Source organism: Zalophus californianus, chromosome 2 (genome assembly GCF_009762305.2).
Source record: "Zalophus californianus isolate mZalCal1 chromosome 2, mZalCal1.pri.v2, whole genome shotgun sequence".
NCBI lineage: Eukaryota > Metazoa > Chordata > Mammalia > Carnivora > Otariidae > Zalophus > Zalophus californianus.
In genome coordinates, this window is record NC_045596.1 from 76727411 (window position 1) to 76746063 (window position 18653).

The window sequence follows — 18653 nt, forward strand, 5'->3', positions numbered from 1 at the left end:
GTGGAAAGAAGAGGTGTGGAGAGGGACTGAGTTGTTAAAACCGTATTTTTTTATTTGTACAGCTTTGCCTGGGTCTGTCTCTGATCTCATAGAAGGCAATCGCCCATCTACTGCTCCCCTACTTTTGTAGTTGCATGTGACATATATAGAACTTTTAGTGCAAGAAAATTATTTATTATAGATAACCTTATCTCAGAGTCATATTTGTAGCCCCAGATCCTAGCGCAATACCTGGCTCATATTAGGTGCTCAATAGGTATTTGTTAAATGAATAAACCCCAAAGTTCAGTTAATTACATATCATGTTTGCTGAACTACTTTTTTTTTTTTAACCATGGAAGCTAGTACTGATGAGAACCTTATCTTCTTTTTCTTCATCTCCAGGATGACAAGGAAATTGACCTGGAGCACCTCCATAGACGTGTAAATAGCTTGTGCACTGATGACGACAGCCCCCATAAACAGTTTTCCACCTCGTCAATTGACTTGACCCCTCTGGACATTGACACTTTGCCAACACGACAAGCACTGGAGCAAATCAGTGATTTCAGGAACACTCATATCACCACAACAACCTTTATCCCAGAGCAGATCCAGACTCTTAGCCGCACACTGTCAGCTAAAGCTGCCTCTGGTTTCGCTTTTGGCAACGTGCCTGAGCACCGAACTGGCCCTTTTAGGCACAGGGCACCTAATGGGGGCTTTTTCAGGAGTCCTATAAAAACAATGTCATCTATTCCTTATCAACCAACTCCTACCCTGGGGCTCAATCTGGGTAATGATCCAGACCGAGGCACCTCCATATGAGCATCCAACAAAATCTCTTCACTGTTTCTTTTGTAGGACTCCCTTTGCAAGGAGCAACTGTAAAATTGTGGGACTAACATGGATGTAACACTTAAAAAAAAAAAAATCAGGATTATTAGTAACAATTATAGTTCTTTCTCTCCACCTTCTCCCTCTTCTCTCTCTTCTATTTCTTTCTCTTCCTCTCTTTCTGTACATTTCCCTCCACTTTTTTTCATTACTCAACTTGTTCCCCCAGAATATAGTATACTAGGATCCTATTAGTCCGCTTTTCATATACTGTACTTCAAGTATAGGAAATGTGCACTGAGTATACTAAAAGTATATGCAGGATTAATTTTACATAAAGGCCTCTTACGTAACATTTCTCTATTTTTAAAAATATAATTGCAATAACTTCAGTCTTTTTACATTCTTCTGCTGCATCCATACAACGCTCCACTGTTGTTGAGTGTCCTTTAACTGTGGACCAAAGGCAACCCCTGCAGTGTTTATAAAATAATTTAAAGACCATTCAGGCCACATAATATGAGAATGCAATTTTGTAGGATTACAAAAAAGCCATTAATATGCCAGTCAAGACTACAGTTAAAACTACTCTCGCACTGCAACAGTGCATATGACCTTTATGTGATTGTACAGTATTAAAAGTTTTTTCTTATGTACAGTAAACTTTATCATATGGCAGAAGCCTCTATTGTGTTAAATAAATTAGTATCTCATCTATATATACATATATATGCACCTATATAATGTGTATATATATTAAAGGGCGGCCATTGCTATTGCAATTCATTTAATAAAGCTTTAGTTTTAAAAAAAAAAGCATTGTATACAGGAACTATGTATAGTGCAGGGGGTCTTTTCAGTTAGAAAAGGCAGGTTGCTTTAATGTTCTTCTGACTCGTATTGTTTGCGAACAGAGAATATTTTATACTTTTGTTATTAAAACATCCAGGGCGATTTAATATTTGTTCCTAGATGTAACTCCTTTGAGTAGGTTTTGCATTTGTTACTCAGCAGTGTATAAAGCTAACCTTGATAATTTTACTTTTCATGAATTATCTAAATGGAAAATGCTATTAGCGGGACCACGTGCACAGCAGCACATAGAGCTCTAGAAGAGTTGAAACGTAGATCATTGAAGGTTAATAAATTCTCTTCCAAAGCAGAAAGCCAATCGATACAACTGTAGTTGGGGAGAGGTGGGAGCCCTTATGAAATATTGATGTGGCCTTAATTACTGTCCTACATTATCCTAAAGAAGAAAATATAATGACCGTACTGGGCTCTCGACTTAACCCCCCCCTCCACCTTTTTATTTAGTTCTATTTGGAGGAGTTATGTATTTTTTACATTAGTGCCAAGTGTATAGGAGGATGACAGCAAAAACAGTGCCTCTTCGTGCACGATCCTTTTAAAGTAGCATTCTTACCTGTTAGAAATAGAGAATGAACTTTGTTTGTAATCCTTAAATCAAAATGTGGTAAGTAGGAAGCAAGAACTTATCCTGTGTTTTTACGCAGCCATACACTTATTTTAATCTAATTCATTCCGTAGCTAGGATTGATATAGGAATCAACCTATGTGATTTGCTTTAGGAGAAATTAAAAGGTATATTCTTAAGGTATATTATATTTTGATGCTAATTCTGTTCTGGGGAGCATCTTGTACTGTCACTGTTTTTGTACTAAATCTTCAAATATTGTCTACTGTGTAAGGCAGAAAATTTTCTTATCATGCAAAAACCATTTTGTTTCCAGGGTAACAAGTACCTAAGTGCATGCACGACTTGTTTTCCCTTGTAACATTCATGATCTCATTCACAACTCTGATTTAAAAAAAAAAAAAAAATTCTTTACAACAAGCTATATAGGGACATACCAGATGTTGCAGTGATTTTAGCTATCAACAAACTGTTAACCATGTACAATATTTAAAATAGGCCTATTTTGATGTATTGCCTATTATACAAATACACAAAACACTTTTTGGAGGCCTCAGTTATGAGTCGCAGAGCTTTCTGTGTGTAATTTGTCTAAATAATTTGTCTAATAAAAATGTTTTCTAAACTTGCTCTCATACCATTGAAGTCTTAACTATAAAATTTGACAATGCTTACTCTCTCACAGAACAAACTGAATTTTTCTAAAAATTTATCTTGAGTTAATTAAAGCATGAAACACATGAAGTTTTACTAGCAGAACTATGCCAAAAGGAGTGGCTCTCTAAAAACAATACTGTGTGCGTTTCTTAAACCAATGAAAGACTGCCTTTCTGCTATTTGAAACAATTGGAACCAACAATATATTTCTTTTTCTTCACATATATTTATATTTGTGATGTTTCTGTGAGCACTTTTTTGGGAGAGAGTTATCCTGATTCATGTAAACAATGCAACCATTATAAGAATAGCAGGATGATGGTTTGTTACAAAAAAAAGAAAGAAAGGAAGAAGGAAAAGAAAAAGGAAATTAAGGGTAATTAAACTTAGAATTTATGTATTAATGATTGTTTGCTGTTAGGGAAATACTCATCATGTTGAATCTATTAATTTGAAAATTAATTGACTTCAAGATTATTTCTAATACAGTGTTACTTTCCTCATTTGAACAACAATATTTTTGTCTAGCATTTAACTCACTCAGTGAATATATATCTGAAAACATATTTAATTAGATTAAAATCTTTGCTGCTCTAAAATTCTATTAAAAGTGATTTTTTTTAAATGTTGGAACTATGATGAACTATACAGATCTAGACTTTCTCTCTGGTTTTGCAAATAAGGGAATATAAGATGCTAAGAAGCTGTGACTTGCCCAGATGTTTGACAATCTAACATAACACTTAAAACTGGGTCCTTTTTAATTATTATTATTTAACTCTGCCATGCTTCAGTCATATCCACAGGTCCTCATGGGTTTAAATGCAGGGACGGCTCAGGGACAATGCCTCCACCAGGTCCTCTCCCCAAGCCTAGGCTGCAAATCTCTAGGAACCTTCCCTCCTGTCTGCGGCCAACTAGAGCACCTGAATCAACGGCTCCTTTCACAGATGGGAAGGTGAACACCTCAGGCTACTTCCCCAAGGTCAGAGGGTGAGGCAGACCTCAGGCCAGATCCTGCTTCTCTCTAGGGCTACTTCCTTTAACCCATTGTCTGCTTGGTTCGCACCTCTTACACCAACCTTGCTATTTCAAAACCAGACAAATACCTTATATCCATATAATTTTATTCCACTCAGATGTTGAAATCTTTCCTTCGGTGAATCATTAAGAGAACTGGTTGTCACTTTCAACCATGTCAGAACTTAGGCACAGGTTTTGGCTCAGTCATACATTAGAAGATTATAAGACCTCCTTTCTTCCCTCATACATATCAAGCTACATACAGGCAATTTGTTGTTTTCATAATTATGTTATTTTTCATCTCTTTTAATTTGGGATTGCTTGTCAACCGAATAAATACTTTAAAAAGTAGACTTTGCTGAATGGTACTTTGCTTCATCAATTAAAAAGATGAGAAGATCCACAATACCTTTCCAAGCCACACGATTGGATAACAGATTATTAGTATTTTATAATCAGAAATTTGGAGTGGAGAAACACATTCAGGCCTATTGAGTATAGTAAGTGAGGCAGAACTAAGAATTTCTGTACTGGTAAACACAGGTTTTATGCTTACATGTACATCTCATGATAACTGAAAAATGTAATGGTGTCACTAAAAATTGACTTCCTTCTAGAATGTTTTATTTCTAAAAACAAATCCTATTTCCAATCTTTGTGATCAGATATTAATAAAAGGCTAACAAGTATGGCCATAGTTATCATTTCAACAAATTGTAGTAAATACCCTCTCATGAAGTAGCATATGAGCTCCCTTGGGCGGAAACGACTTACCTAGCATTGAAAAATCAGGAAATAAAGTTTGTTATATTTGATAGACTTAATTCTATTATTTATTTATTTATTATTTTATTCTATTAGTGTTCGCTCAAAACCTATTTTGTGAAAGCCACTGTGCTAAGCAATTACACACGGCATAGATGAATATGTATGTTTAAAAATGGGTCTGGATGTGTTCTAATGCCCAGTTCTTTCTTTGTCCCACATCACATGCAAGATACAGAGACCACCTTACAGACTTTCTGAGGAAGCAGAATGAGTCTCTCCAAGCCAGTGCAGTCCTCTTTGGCCTTGGCCATTCCAACTCACTGGGGCAAGCCATCCTGGCAGTTCTCGTGGGCTAATAGAATCTATCTGCTTAGATTCAGATCACCTCCACAAAGAAGACTTGGAGATTTCCCAAGATGCCAGACCATGAGGTCAACTTTTCAGAAATGTGAAAATTCCCATAAGCTACAGGCAAACTATTAACTAGCCCCTCCTCCTTATCAATACCTGCATACCAATCAGAGACTGACTCCTACCCTCAGATGTCCATGTCAGGATGATACAGACCACAGTAACTCATTTTCTGTCCCTGCAGGTCTAATCACTTGTGATAGAGCTCCTCAGTGTTTAAATTTGCTTCACAGGGATTACACAGTGAATCCTTTTCAGGCTACTTTTCAACATTTATCAACTTTCATTTATATTGCAACTAAGATCCCTAGCCACCTTTCCTGTCATCTAAGATACAGTGTGACCTATGAGCCTGAGGAATATATAGCAGGGTTTTACAGGAAGCCAAATCAGGACAACAGCCTCCAACCCACACACAATTCCAGAAGAGTAGAAACCTCCTGGTTTTGCTCCATGTGTAGAGCTCCACAGAGGCACAGAACAATTACACCACATAAAGATTCACCCTCCCATGGGGTTAGGAACAGACTAAAGGAGAAGTCGCTTGTTTTCTCACCTGAATTTCCCAAATTTCCCTTGTTTCAATCATTCTCATTTGTTTTATTCCCATGTAATCTTGTAATAAAGCAAAAATCGTTCAAATTTCAGTAATACATTTTCATTATCTAAAAGCTTTCCTATACTTGTTATTACACACAAGATAGGACCAAGTGTCACCTCTTGACTAATTTGGCACATTTCCTAGAGTTTCCTCAGAGTGGGAGGGAGAAAAAAACTGTGCGTTTTAGACACGTCATTACCTGTGTCATGCTGTAGGCCTGGCTGTCTGGCCTTTGGGAGGAATGGAGGCCTGGTTTCCCTTTGGGGAAGACTATTGGTTCCCACCTCAGAACTGGCAGAATGTTTCAAAAGTCTCAAACAACCTGTGATGAAATGGAAAATTCAAACCATTTTCAGGATGACATTAATTCTCCTTAATTAAAAACTAATGAAGCTTTCATAACAGCTGTTTCAGAAGGAGAAACATATCACAAAATCAAAAAATGATACAACATCAGAGCTAGACAGGGATGAGAAACAGTGCTTTTAATGAATACTTTACCTGCCAGAAGATTTGAAATGTGAGTAAGAGGCACACTTTGGTTTTTAAAAATGTTGTGTCTAATTTTTAAATTGGTGCCACTGAAAATTTTTAGGAATTAAGTAGCAGACACCTGTGGCTATTTTTCATTCTTAAAAATTGGACATCACTATTAAAAAACAAAAAACAATTTGTTTATTCACTAAGATTCATGATGGGGGCCTTTGAGAATTAGTTCCTCTAATGTGTAATAAGATTCAATTTGCAAAAATTTAAGTGATATAAGACTTTTCAGGATCAGCCACTTCCTAGTGCAAGGGGCACCTCTATCTACTTCACACTTATGATGTAATGTTTAATTCCTCTCCAAAATTACATTAAAGTTGACTTTCAAATTAATGCTAGGCCTCTATTAATACCTGTTTATAAAAGGTAGCTATAAGATATATTTAAAAAAACCACACACACACTAAAAATAAGTTGAAAATAGAGGCATCACATATCCAGCTCATTTAATTTGACTTTATTATTCTAGGAAGAGTTATTGAATGCCTAATATGTTCAAGTACTTCCATAAGGAATGTTAAGGAGAGCTCTGGACATTAGTTGCTACATGGGTTATAGCCATGTCATATATCTAATCGACATAATTGACATTAGATACCAAATGCAGAACTCTCATTCACATACGATCTTTTTTAATGAGTATAGTACTTCCTACTGTACTTACTTACAAATGAACATATTAAAAATAAAAATAAAAAATAACTAAGCAGTGTAGCAAGATATACATGTAATGGGGACTTCCAGCCTCACTTCTGCATGACTAAGCATTTAAAATTTATTGTTCACTCACTCAGATTTCCCCATGGAACTATCATAGTAAAACTCTTCATAAACTGAGCAACAAGTATATAAAATCACTCCTCATGTGTGTAACCTCCATTTTTTGATGTGTCCAATTAACATGGTAAGTCCTACAAAATAGTTCAATCGCCAACAATTAATATATTTTAATTAATTCTTTTTCATCATTATTAAATGTTTTTAATTCTTACTCCACAATCATGATTATGTGTCTCTTTTTAAAAAAAAAACAACTAGTATTAGTACATATACATAAACCTTAGTAACACTGAAGAGCGATTATTAAGAATAAAACAATCACACAAGATCAATCAGTCCATTGACTAGCAGTTTTCGAGCACCTACTATGAGCAAGGCACCGTAGGACAGAGATATCCTAACTGGTATGCCAAGGCACACTCCTGAGCCAACAGGGGTCCAAGGGTGCTGAGGTATTGACTCTATCATGTCTCATGGTGGTGAGGTAAGCCCCTGGTCTGGAATTCTGTCCATGAGCATTTCTAGTCATTTACACCTGGCCTTTCCTCAGAAAGCTTCTGAAGTTGGAGAAACAAAATAGAAACTTTTGAAAAGTTAAATACAAAGTCATAGTTTAAATAACATCAGAAGGCAAGAATATAAATTATATCATGATGCAGAATGTATTCCATTATCAAGTTAGTTGATAGAGTAAATATTCTATGAGAAGAGAAGAAGAAGGCAGCCTACCATGGGATGATTTCCCAGAATAAGAGGAAATTTAGCCTAATCACAGAGACTATGGAAAGGTTGGGGGAATGCAAAAGGGCTTCCAAGTGCAAGCAAGGCACAAAGATGGGAAAGAATGTTCGAAGGATCAATAGCCCACGTTGTCTGGAATATGGGTTTCATGTCAGGAAGTGGCAGATAGTAAAGCCCAGGTGAGACTGTGGAAAGCCTGTAGGCTGGGCTCAAAAGATTGCACTATACACTGTTCATCTATTCATTCCTTCATTCATGGAGTCAACAGATGTTCACTGAGCTCTTGCTGTGTGCAAAACACTATTCTAGTTGCTGGGGACACACTGTAAACAAGACTCCCTGCCTTCACGGAGTTTACAATCAGTTGGAGGAGACAGACAGTAAACGGGATAAATAAGTGAGGTATATAATGGATTAGCTGATAAGTGCTATAGAGAAAAACAAAAAGGAGTGGGAAGCCTAGAGTAAGAGTAGGCATTTCCTATTTTAAATAAGGTGCCCATGAGCGGCCTCACTGATCAGTTGACATTTGACTGAAGTCTTCAAAAGAGGGAGGGAGTTAGCCCTGTCGCTCTCTGAGGAGAGAACATTCCAGACTTTGAAAACAGCTAGTACCAGGACTCTGAGGCGGGAGTGTGCCGGGCATGTTTGAAGAACAGGAAGAAGATCCATGTGGCCAGACCACAGTGAGGGGTGAGAGATTGAGCTCAGGAAGGTAACACAAGGCCCAACTTATAAGGCTTTATAGGATGCTGTAAGAGCCTAGAAACCATCGGAGTGGTTTGAACAAAGTGGAATGCCTGTTACTAGATCCAGCAGATTAATTATAAAGCCAGATATAAATCAAACTTGGGATCCGAAGTGCTGCCACTTTCCCACCCTTCCTTGGGCCTAAATATTTGCCACCATTTTGAGTGTTATGGGAGAGTGGCATGGAGTGCCAATCGCTGGCCATGCCTCCATTTGAATTTCAGCCCTCGAACCATCAGAGAGAGACTGAAGCCGGGATACTGTTCACAGAGGCTCACAAGCATGAGATGTATGGAGACCTCCAGCGTGGGCAAGGGGGAGCCACTGAAGATTTTTACCAAAGGAGAAACATGCTCTTAAAGGGGTGGTTTAGAAAGATCCAGCTGGTAGTAACTCATAGAATGCAGTGGAAAAGAGGCCAGATGAAAGGCTTGTGCAATAATTCAGGCATGATCTGAACTTCTGCAATAGCCCAAAAAGGAAAAAAAGATGCAGATGGTAGATGCGTTTTGAAGGGAGAATAGAGAGAACCTGAAGATTAACTGAATGCAGACTGTAAAAGAGAAAAAGAAACCAAATATGACTGATTTTTCAAATTCAGATGCTAGAAAAGTAGAAATAATCTTACCAAGAAGTGCTAAAGTCAGAAGATTATGTTGTTTTATTCTTTTTTTTTTTTCTTAAATTGGGGGTTAAGGAGAAGAAATCATAGAATTGAGAATTGTTTATTTTCCGTCATTAGGAGTCTACATGAGGGATTCGGAACGCATGGGGGGTAGGTGTTATCCAGAGTCCATGATTTTTAAACTGCGCTCCCCAGATTCCAGAGGGTTTTCCTCGGGGCTTATGGGGGTGCTGCTCAGCGGAGGTAAGGCTCACTGGGCCTCAGTCAGATCAGCTCTGTTTTGATCTCTTCATATATCTCACTTCCGGTTCTGATTTCCCTCACCTCCGAATAGCACGTCCTGACAGATGACCACAACCTCAACTCCGACGTGTTCTAAGGCAGTCCACTAGCACTTTCAACAATTTTAATTGTCCGTTTGATTATTCTTCCTTACAGCTGGTCTTCGTATTGTGTTGAAAGTTGCCCCCTACTGGTTCTTTGAAATGCTGCAGAACAAGCCTCATTCCTTTTTCTCACGTGAGATTTATCCCGTTTCCCACACAGTGAATACTCAGAATTGACCAAACTGTCCTGTGATATGGTGATAGTGACTCAGATCGCATAACTGGGCTTGAAATACACCCAATATCTCCAATGTCCTTAAAGGAGACAATGAGCTAGAGCAGAGTCCCCTTGCAGTAGGCTTTACTAAAATGACCACAGAGCAGACATACTGAATAGAAAGCGAAAAAAAAATTGTTTTTAAACACAGACTTGTCTTATAAAAGGAACAAATTAAAATTAGCCCGATTGTTACAAACACCTGCTATGTGAAAGCCAGTATACTTGGGGCTGTAAGTCAAACCAAAAACCTGTGGAACTAATGTGTTTGGTTCCTGTAATTGCTGTGTGCTTTTAGTTCTGAGTCTATGTCCGCTCGAGAGTTCAGAAAGCATCCACTAACACAGTTAAGAGTACTATATGAGAATCAAAAGGTTGGTCTGAAATACTCATCATCACCAATCTTATCCTCTGAGAGTTTAAGAGGTTAGATCTCACCAAGCAGGCCATCAAAAAGGCTACTTGGATTTTGTTCTAGATGTTGTCTGTCAGCTTTAACTGTCTCTCAACACTGAGGTGATGATAATGGTTCACTTTTAAAAGGTCAAAGATGATTTCCCAGTTCTAAGGGGGAAATGTCATATATCAAATAGAAAACAAGAAATAGGTAGTATGCACCTTTATGAATTGAGAATAATTTTGATAAAACCTGCTTTTCAAATTGTTTGAGAATACAATCACTTGCAATTCACTTCTTGCCCCAGAATCTCACTTTTAAAATATAAGCCATGAGTCACACACACATACACAGAACTAATCTTTCTTTTCCTATAAAAGAGATAGCACACAAATTGTATACACATGTTGTATTGAATATCTGCACAAGATAAGAATTTCAAGGTAGTTTGCAGAGTCACACGTTTCTGAATTGCACTTCATAAAATATATGGCATATACCCTCAGCTAGAATTATTTCAAGTGTAGGGACTTTAATCCTTTCTCATCTGAAGATGTAAGTTGCCAATTTCTGCTTTAATTCTTGCCCTTAACAAGCCGAGATTTATGTTCTTCTAAATATAACAACCATGGGGAGGGAGGGCATGTTGACCATATGCCAGGCACAGTGCTAGGTACTACCTACATGTTTCACTTGATTCTCATAACATCTCTGTAAATTTGCTATCACTGATACTAATCGAACAGTTTAAAAACAAAACAAAACCTAAGTCTCTAGAAAGTTAAGTCATTTGGCCAAGGTCATCCAAATAGTAAGTGACCAAAACGGAATTCAAACCCACATATCTCTCCCTCAGAAACTCATGCCCTTTCCATCCCAACAGGCTGCTCCTGACATCAAAGAGAGATGGAAGGTAAAAGGCCCTTTTATATAGCCTTCCATTGTTGCGAGAGGCTTTCAAAACTATGGGGATCCACAAAGATCAGCTGGTCCTCACCAGCTGACTATATTTTTGATACAAAAACTACAAGTGGTAAATAAAATATTCATAAAAGATGAATATAAATGATGCATGCGTCATAATCGCTTAGAGAACATAAACAGATTCTGATACTCTGCCAGATTAGCATCTGCTGCAGATACTGCTGGAAGACCAGCAAACCTGCTGGTCCTCCTGTGGTTTTTATCTCTGCTGGTGATGTCAGCGATCTTTCCGTCTTCTTCCCCACTTTCTTAGCATCCCTCTAACGGATCCGTTGGAAAAACAAAGCCCTATTGAGTCACCTCACATAACACTCTCCTACCTGACCCCCTTTTTTCCAGCCTTACTGCTACCAGACAAGTTTAAACACATGCTAGCCTCTGTGGGAAAACATTACAAGCTTCCCTTCAAACATCTTACTGGGTGATCTTACTACATTACTTCTCAAGTCAGGTCACTCCATGATTTCATTTTTTTTCCCATGGTATTTCTGTGGTCCGCCAACCAACGACGAAGCACCTTAGCCAAGAATCCCTTCTGGCAGGAAGTACTAAGGCAGCCTTCACAGAAAGCAATATTTGAGCCAAGGAGGTAGGATTTTGACAATGAGAAATATCAATGTGCACTATAACAGCTATGTGCAAAGAGGAAATGGGAAAATATAATGGACAAGTTTGGAGCCAGGAATAAGACTATTTGGCTTGAAAGAGAAGGTCCTATGGAAACAGATAGAAGATAAGGTGAGAGCCAGTTGGTTGATGCATTCAACAATTACATTTTGAGAGTCCATCATACATATATATATATATATATATATATATACATATATCTCCACATGCCAAGATGCTAGGCATTGCAGAACATAGAAACATAAACATGCAAGATCTCAAAGCTATTATGGAAGAGATGTCCTGCATATGCATAACTACAATGTAAGGCAAAGCAAAAAAGTGCTACAACATAGTATAGGAATTGAAGGGAGAGATGGTACTCTTCCAGTATCCTTTTATTGAAATACAGTGATTTTATTTTTTTTAAGATTTTTAGTTATATATTTGACAGAGAGAGCGAGCACGAGCAAGGGAGCAACCTGCAGAGGCAGAGGGAGAAGCAGGCTCCCCGCTGAGCCAGGAGCCCAATGCGGGGCTCCATCCCAGGACCCTGGGATCGTGACCTGAGCCGAAGGCAGACGCTTAACCAACTGAGCCACCAAGGCGCCCCAAAATACAGTGATTATAAATGATACATAATAAGTACTTTAAAAAGTCTATAGTGTTTTGAGAATTCAGAGAAAAGCAAGACCTTTCTTCACCGGGGTGATAAAATGTCTTTGTGGAGAAGATGGTGTAGGAACTAGATTTAACAAGGAGTATAATTTCCAAAGATAAAGAATAGGGGAAAAAACATTTTTAGGCAAAGAGCAAGATATGGTCTAACTCACAGAGGAGGAGAGCACAAAGCATATTTGAGAAAAATCAAATAATTTGGTGGGAACATATGGCCCATGAAGAGCAGTAAGAACATAAGATGACAAAACTATAAAAATCAAATCCAACCACTTACCTAATGTTTGAGTGCAGTCTCTTTTATAGTCTATTCCATTTTTGAACAGCTGTGAATATTAGTAATATGGTAGTGTTTACAGTCTCCTGGGGAAGGCAGACAATTTAACAGGCAATGACAATAAATTGTGATAAGTGCTATAGTAATGTAAATGCAAAGTGATTTGCAACCTAGTGCAGGGAAAGGAAAAGCTCGCTAGCCAGGATTCCAAGCTGAGGTATAATTGAGAGTCAGCCAGGCAAAAGAAAGAGGGATGAGCAGCGTATGCAAAGACCTGAAGCCAGAGGGCAAGATTTGTTCCAGGAACTGAAAAAAGTCACACCAAGTCAGAACTTAGAGGGAACAGAGACTATCAAGAGAATAAAAAGAAGAGGTAAAAAGCAGTCCTCAAAATCCTCCATAAGCCACATTAAAGAATTTGTATTTTTTAGGAATCAAGTTCCAGGCATCACTAGGTAGTCAGTGAAGAGTATAGAGTGAAGTAGTCACCTGCCCATATTCTTATTTTAAAGAATCATTCGAGCTGCCCTAGGAGAAAGCTTTGGGAATAGGACAAGATCTGAGAAAGGTAGACCAGTTAGGAAGCTTGTGTGGCATCAAGTCCTCGTTACCTGTAGTAGCACAGAGGAAGTAAGGGGTGGGAAGTTTCTAGGGGCAGCTTTGGTGGGAATGGGGTCTGGGTCTGGGTTTGGGACCTTTTCTGAAGATTTTAGTGTAAGTGAAACCATGAGAGTTAATAAAATCATCCAAGGAATAAGAGGTCTATTTAGCAGAAATGAGATCTGGACACAGAACCCTGAGAAAGGTCAACACTTGATCACAGGACAGAAGAGCATTCTGGCTAAAACAGAATGAGGAAGAAAACTTGAGGAGTGAGTAGTCTCCGAAGTCAAGGGAAGAGTATTTCGATAGAGAGTGGTCAGTGTTGTCAACTGCACTCCCAGAAGGAAAAGTACCCATTACAACTAGCAGCAGGAAGGTCTTCCAGATCTTGTCGAGAACAGTGTGGAGGAGAATGGCAGACAAGGAAGCCAAACTGTAGCTGGTGGAGGAATACGTGGAAAGGCTTATACACTGCTCTTCCAAGGAACGTGGTGATGAAAGAGGGAGAAAATGGACAGAAGGGAATCCAAGAAGGGGGTCTGTTTCTAAACCAGGAGAGTCTTGAGCCCAGTTAAACGCAACAGGAAGGTACAGGTAGTGAGGTCACCGTTGAGAGTACAGCAGCAAGTGGAGGATTCAAACGATGGTCAGTTATTGAGTTATTCCTTGTAGAATGACCAATCATATCATGAGATTAACAAGCTTCATTATGGTGAGGTCAAGTTATAATGAGAAATATACCCACATATTTACTAATGCTGGCTTAGCTGCAGAAAGAGAAGGAACACTCAAACGTCATGACAGAGATTTGAGGTTGGATATTCGAAGAAACAGTAAACTCAGGGAAATTAGTTTTTAGGTGGAGTAGAAGATGATATTTGGTTTTTAAAATTTTTTAAATTAAAAAATTAAAAATTATCACATTTGAGGGGCTCTTGGGTGGCTCAGTCAGTTAAGCCTCCAACTCTTGAGTATGGATCAGGTCATGATCTCAGGATCATGGAACCTGCTTAAGATTCTCTCTCTCCGTCTCCCTCTGCCCCTCCCCTCCTGCTCCTGTGGTAGCACTCTCTCTCTCTCTCCCTCTCTCAATAACATATTTGAAATGAAGGTAATATCCAGGTAGATATATTCAACAACACACTGGAAAGGTAGAAGCTAGGTTTAGCCAGAACATTCAGAATTGAAGTCTCAGGATAAGAAGAGAAAAGCCTCATAAGAAGATGGAAAGGTACTCAATAGGCAATGGATGTTCTGAGCAGCAAAATTTTACAATCTAGGTAGGTACATTCAAGGATAATTAATCTAGTGGCTTCCTATTGGATATTAAAAATATATATATATATATCACAACTTAATTCTGTCGAAAAATATTCATATAGGAAAATATTTACTTCCTCATTTAAGTCAATTTCACTATCTTAGTGCACCATATACAAAAGGGAAATCTAAAGCTTGTTTTCTCACCGTTCTCTTGTTGAAAGAGGATCAGCGCCAACGCCCTCGTGTGGTGGCTCTCGGTAGGAACAGGCTTACCCCCTCGAGTCTGATTTGCACCATTCCTTGCCCACATGATGGAGAACAAATCATCTTTTTTATTATTCTGTATCTGCATCTTCGGAGAATAGAGAAATAACTTTTCTTCCCTTCACAATCTTCCTCTTCTTCGTATTCATCCCATCCCAAAGTAAGAGCTTAACCATGGAGAACTAGTATGCTGGCAAAAGTCCAAGTCAACAAATACAAATGCTAGATAGATGACCAAAAGTTTTTTATAATTCAAATTTTCAGTAAATAACCATAGAAATGATTTTTAGGAACTTAGGAACTTAGCCAGTGACATCCAACATTGTCAAAATCCATTTTCCAATTCAGCACCAAAACAGTACATTTTACGATATTTTTGATGTCACATCTTTTCTTTCTTTAAAACAGAGACTGAAATTATAGTAAAATATCCTACATGGCCCCACTTTCTTCTATCTCCATTAGAATAACATGGGACACGTTGTACTATGTTTGAAAAATAATTCCCACAAGCTCTGTTTAAGTGTTGTTTGGGAGGCCAATTTTTACATAAGACTCAAATATCCACAGACTCTCTAAAATTGATAGAGTATGAGTTTCAGAAGCATCTGAACCTCTAGAGAATTTTAGAAAATTCTGAACATTTTAACAAATAGAAAAAAACTGGAGGGTTTCTCTGTATATAGCTAAAATATTAGCAACAGTTTCTCTCTCTTTTTTTTTTAAAGATTTTATTTATTTATTTGACACAGAGAGAGACAGCGAGAGAGGGAACACAAGCAGGGGGAGTGGGAGAGGGAGAAGCAGGCTTCCCGCCGAGCAGGGAGCCTGACGTAGGGCTCGATCCCAGGACCCTGGATCATGACCTGAGCCGAAGGCAGATGCTTAACCGACTGAGCCACCCAGGTGCCCCAACAGTTTCTCTTAATTACTTTTTAGAACACACTACAATAAAATGAGCATGAATAATTCAATATAATTATCTGAAGTCATTATTTAGAACCTAAAATAGAAAATCAGGTAAAAAAAAAAGTCCTCAATTTACAAAAATTCATTTCTAGAAGTTCATTTACAAGTCATTTATTTTGAGCACATGGTATATGATTTCTTGGGGTGGGGGAGATATACATAATGGTTGCTTTTTAGGTTAGCTTTCAAAAAATGTTGTTTAACCATTAACACAATTGAAATATTTTTCATAAAATGATTTAAAGGCAGTATTTTTACACTAGGTTCTTGCACAAAGAGAAAATACAGTAATATGAGAGAGCATGACCTTTAAATATTTTTAGAGTACTTTATACTGAGAAAATAGATTTAGTGTCATCATCAAGAACAGCTTTCGTATCCATCGTTTGTCAGCTCTGCTACCCTAGGCAAGTTACTCAATGTCTCTGTGTTCCATTTTCCTCATCCATGAAGTAGAAATAAAAATAGGACACTCCTTAGTTTTGCTGAAAAGATTTCATGCCTTAACATGAAGTGCAGAGCACTTAGAATAGTTCCTTGTTCACAGTAGGCTCGAAACAGTGTTATAATGTTATCATTCTGCACACTACTGCTTGATAAATGTAGGAATTAATCAAATATAGATGCTGCAAGAAGGCAAATACAGTAAAAGCTAACATTTTATCTTTCAAGCCAATTCTGTAAGGTCTTCATTGAAAGAGACGTACACGTGAAAATATATGCATTCGCCACACTATTACTTAGCAATTTTGTACAATCTTGTGAAACTTTGCAATATAAAGTAAAAAAATATTAAGGCATTCAAATTTTAGAAGTATAAATTTTATTCCAAAGAAAGTAAACTGTTAAATATGCAATAAAATTATTTCACCATCTCTTCAGGGTCAAAATTGTACTTCTGATTATGTATTAGAATATGTTTCATCCTAAATATCTCTGAGCTTTAAGAATGCAAAGAAGCAATAAATAAATAAAAACCAAAAATGCAAAGAAGCTTCCACAACATTATGAAACAATCAAACCAAAAGGCAAAGTGAAAATCAGTGAGGTAAGCCTGTTTATAGAAGCTCTACAGACTAACATGAAAATTACAGTTTTTAATATTAAAATAAAAGACTTTTTATTTTCTGTCCAAATTTTTTAAAAAATGAAAAGAAAGACTGTTAACATTAAGGAGATTTCCTTTTTTAAAGATTTTATCCACTAAAAATGTGTTCATTCTTCAAATTAAAATAGAGACAGAAAAAGAGATCCGGGGCAGTTTCTGATACCATAGACATTTTATGTTAGCTGAAATAGTGGCAAATGCAACGCTACAGGGTTAAGAGAAACTCAAGGGCTGAGCGAGTTCCTTGGTTTTCCTTTCTCCAATCTCTCTTTAGGGAAGAGACAACTTTACCTTTCCTCTTCCTCTATTACCTTGTGACTCCCTGCTCTCTTTTACAAAGCCAGATGGTGGTGCTGTGGTACCACTTGTCGAGATTTTAGCTTCAATTCCCTGGGCTTCTATAAGCAATAGCATTTTGTGAAGAGTCAAGCCCTCTTTTAAAAAAAGAAATATTAAACGTGCTTTATTCTTCTTTTTAGTGGTAAGTAAGCCCACCATTTAAGTCCTTATGGTTATTTTAATGTTTACTCTATTTACAAGGCTGTAAACCTATACATACAGGTAACTTATACTCTCTAAAACCTATACATACAGGTAACTTATACTCTCTAAAAGATTGAGAGATTGTGGCATTTTTGTGTTATTGTTTTTTCTTCGTCCGTGGAAATAAAAATAACAAATGATTATATTTTGTCCACCTTGTTTTCAGACATCCATAATTTATATATAAAGTCCTATGACACAGCCTAACCCCAACCCACTACCCAAATCTTCAGGAAAAAAAAATTTTTTAAGGCTTTTTTCAGTAAAAGGAAACTCAGTCTGTTTGTTTGTTTGTTTGTTTTTTAAGATTTGATTTATTTTATTTGAGAGAGAGAGAGCACAGCCACGGGGGGGTGGCAGAGAAAGCAGACTCCCGCTGAGCAGGACCCTGAGATCACGACCTGAGCCGAGGGCAGATGCTTAACCGACTGAGCCACCCAGGGCGTCCCAAAAATAAACTCAGTTTTAATCCCAGTCCTCGGTCAAACTCTCTCAACAATTGGTGAAAATGGTTATTTCTCTTGAAAGTGATGTTATGAGGTTAATCTGGTGATGCCTCTAATTATCCTGACTCTCTCTTCCTCTGTGGATCTCATTAAACCACCTTCTTGCAAGTCTGGGTTTCATCTGATTTATGCCCCCCAGATGAAAACTGAAAACCAAGTTGGCTGATGCAAAATTATGAATTGGGCCATGTTCTTCCCTATCTACATTGCTATCAATATTCTTCTCCTTTTACCTTTGGCCCACCCTGAACAAAAATCACTCTGGGTAACCCTACCATACCTCCTTCTACCCCTCTTTGAATTCTAAATAAAATGAATGTCAGAACAATATCGAAATCAACGCAACTATCAGAATATGTCCAAGTAGACATATCACGGGTGAAAAATAAAGCCCAAGAAGAAAGGCACATCAGGAGAGGGCAACATGCACTTTTAAAGTCTATATACCAAGGGCCCTTGTGACCAAGGTGCAGTCTCAGCATCACTTGCATTATCTTGCTGAATGAGCAAGGGCCGAGAGAAGGACTCATGATAGTCACGATGCCCCGGCTGGAGGGACACCTGTTCCTCTGCCCACTGCTACAGCTACCACTCCAGGGAGGCCCTTGGAAGCATGGAACTTCAGAGTTCAAGGACTTTCCCACTTGCAGAGCAGGGTCGATGTAATGGAGATGCCATCCTCCGCAATTACTTTTT

The 18653-nt window shown here is 37.9% G+C and overlaps 1 protein-coding gene across 3 annotated transcripts in view; it reads left to right on the forward strand.

The window, feature by feature from the left end:
* Positions 1 to 18653, forward strand: part of GRID2 (glutamate ionotropic receptor delta type subunit 2) — a 1431476-nt gene that overhangs the window by 1396887 nt on the left and 15936 nt on the right. The window contains exon 16 of one of the 3 annotated variants that reach the window (XM_027599850.1): positions 385 to 4646. The exons of the other annotated variants lie outside the window; for them this stretch is intronic. Coding sequence (XP_027455651.1) covers positions 385 to 807 — 423 coding nt within the window. The 3' untranslated portion in view covers positions 808 to 4646. Of the gene's footprint in view, positions 1 to 384; positions 4647 to 18653 lie in introns of those variants that run through there. 3 annotated transcript variants of the gene reach the window in all.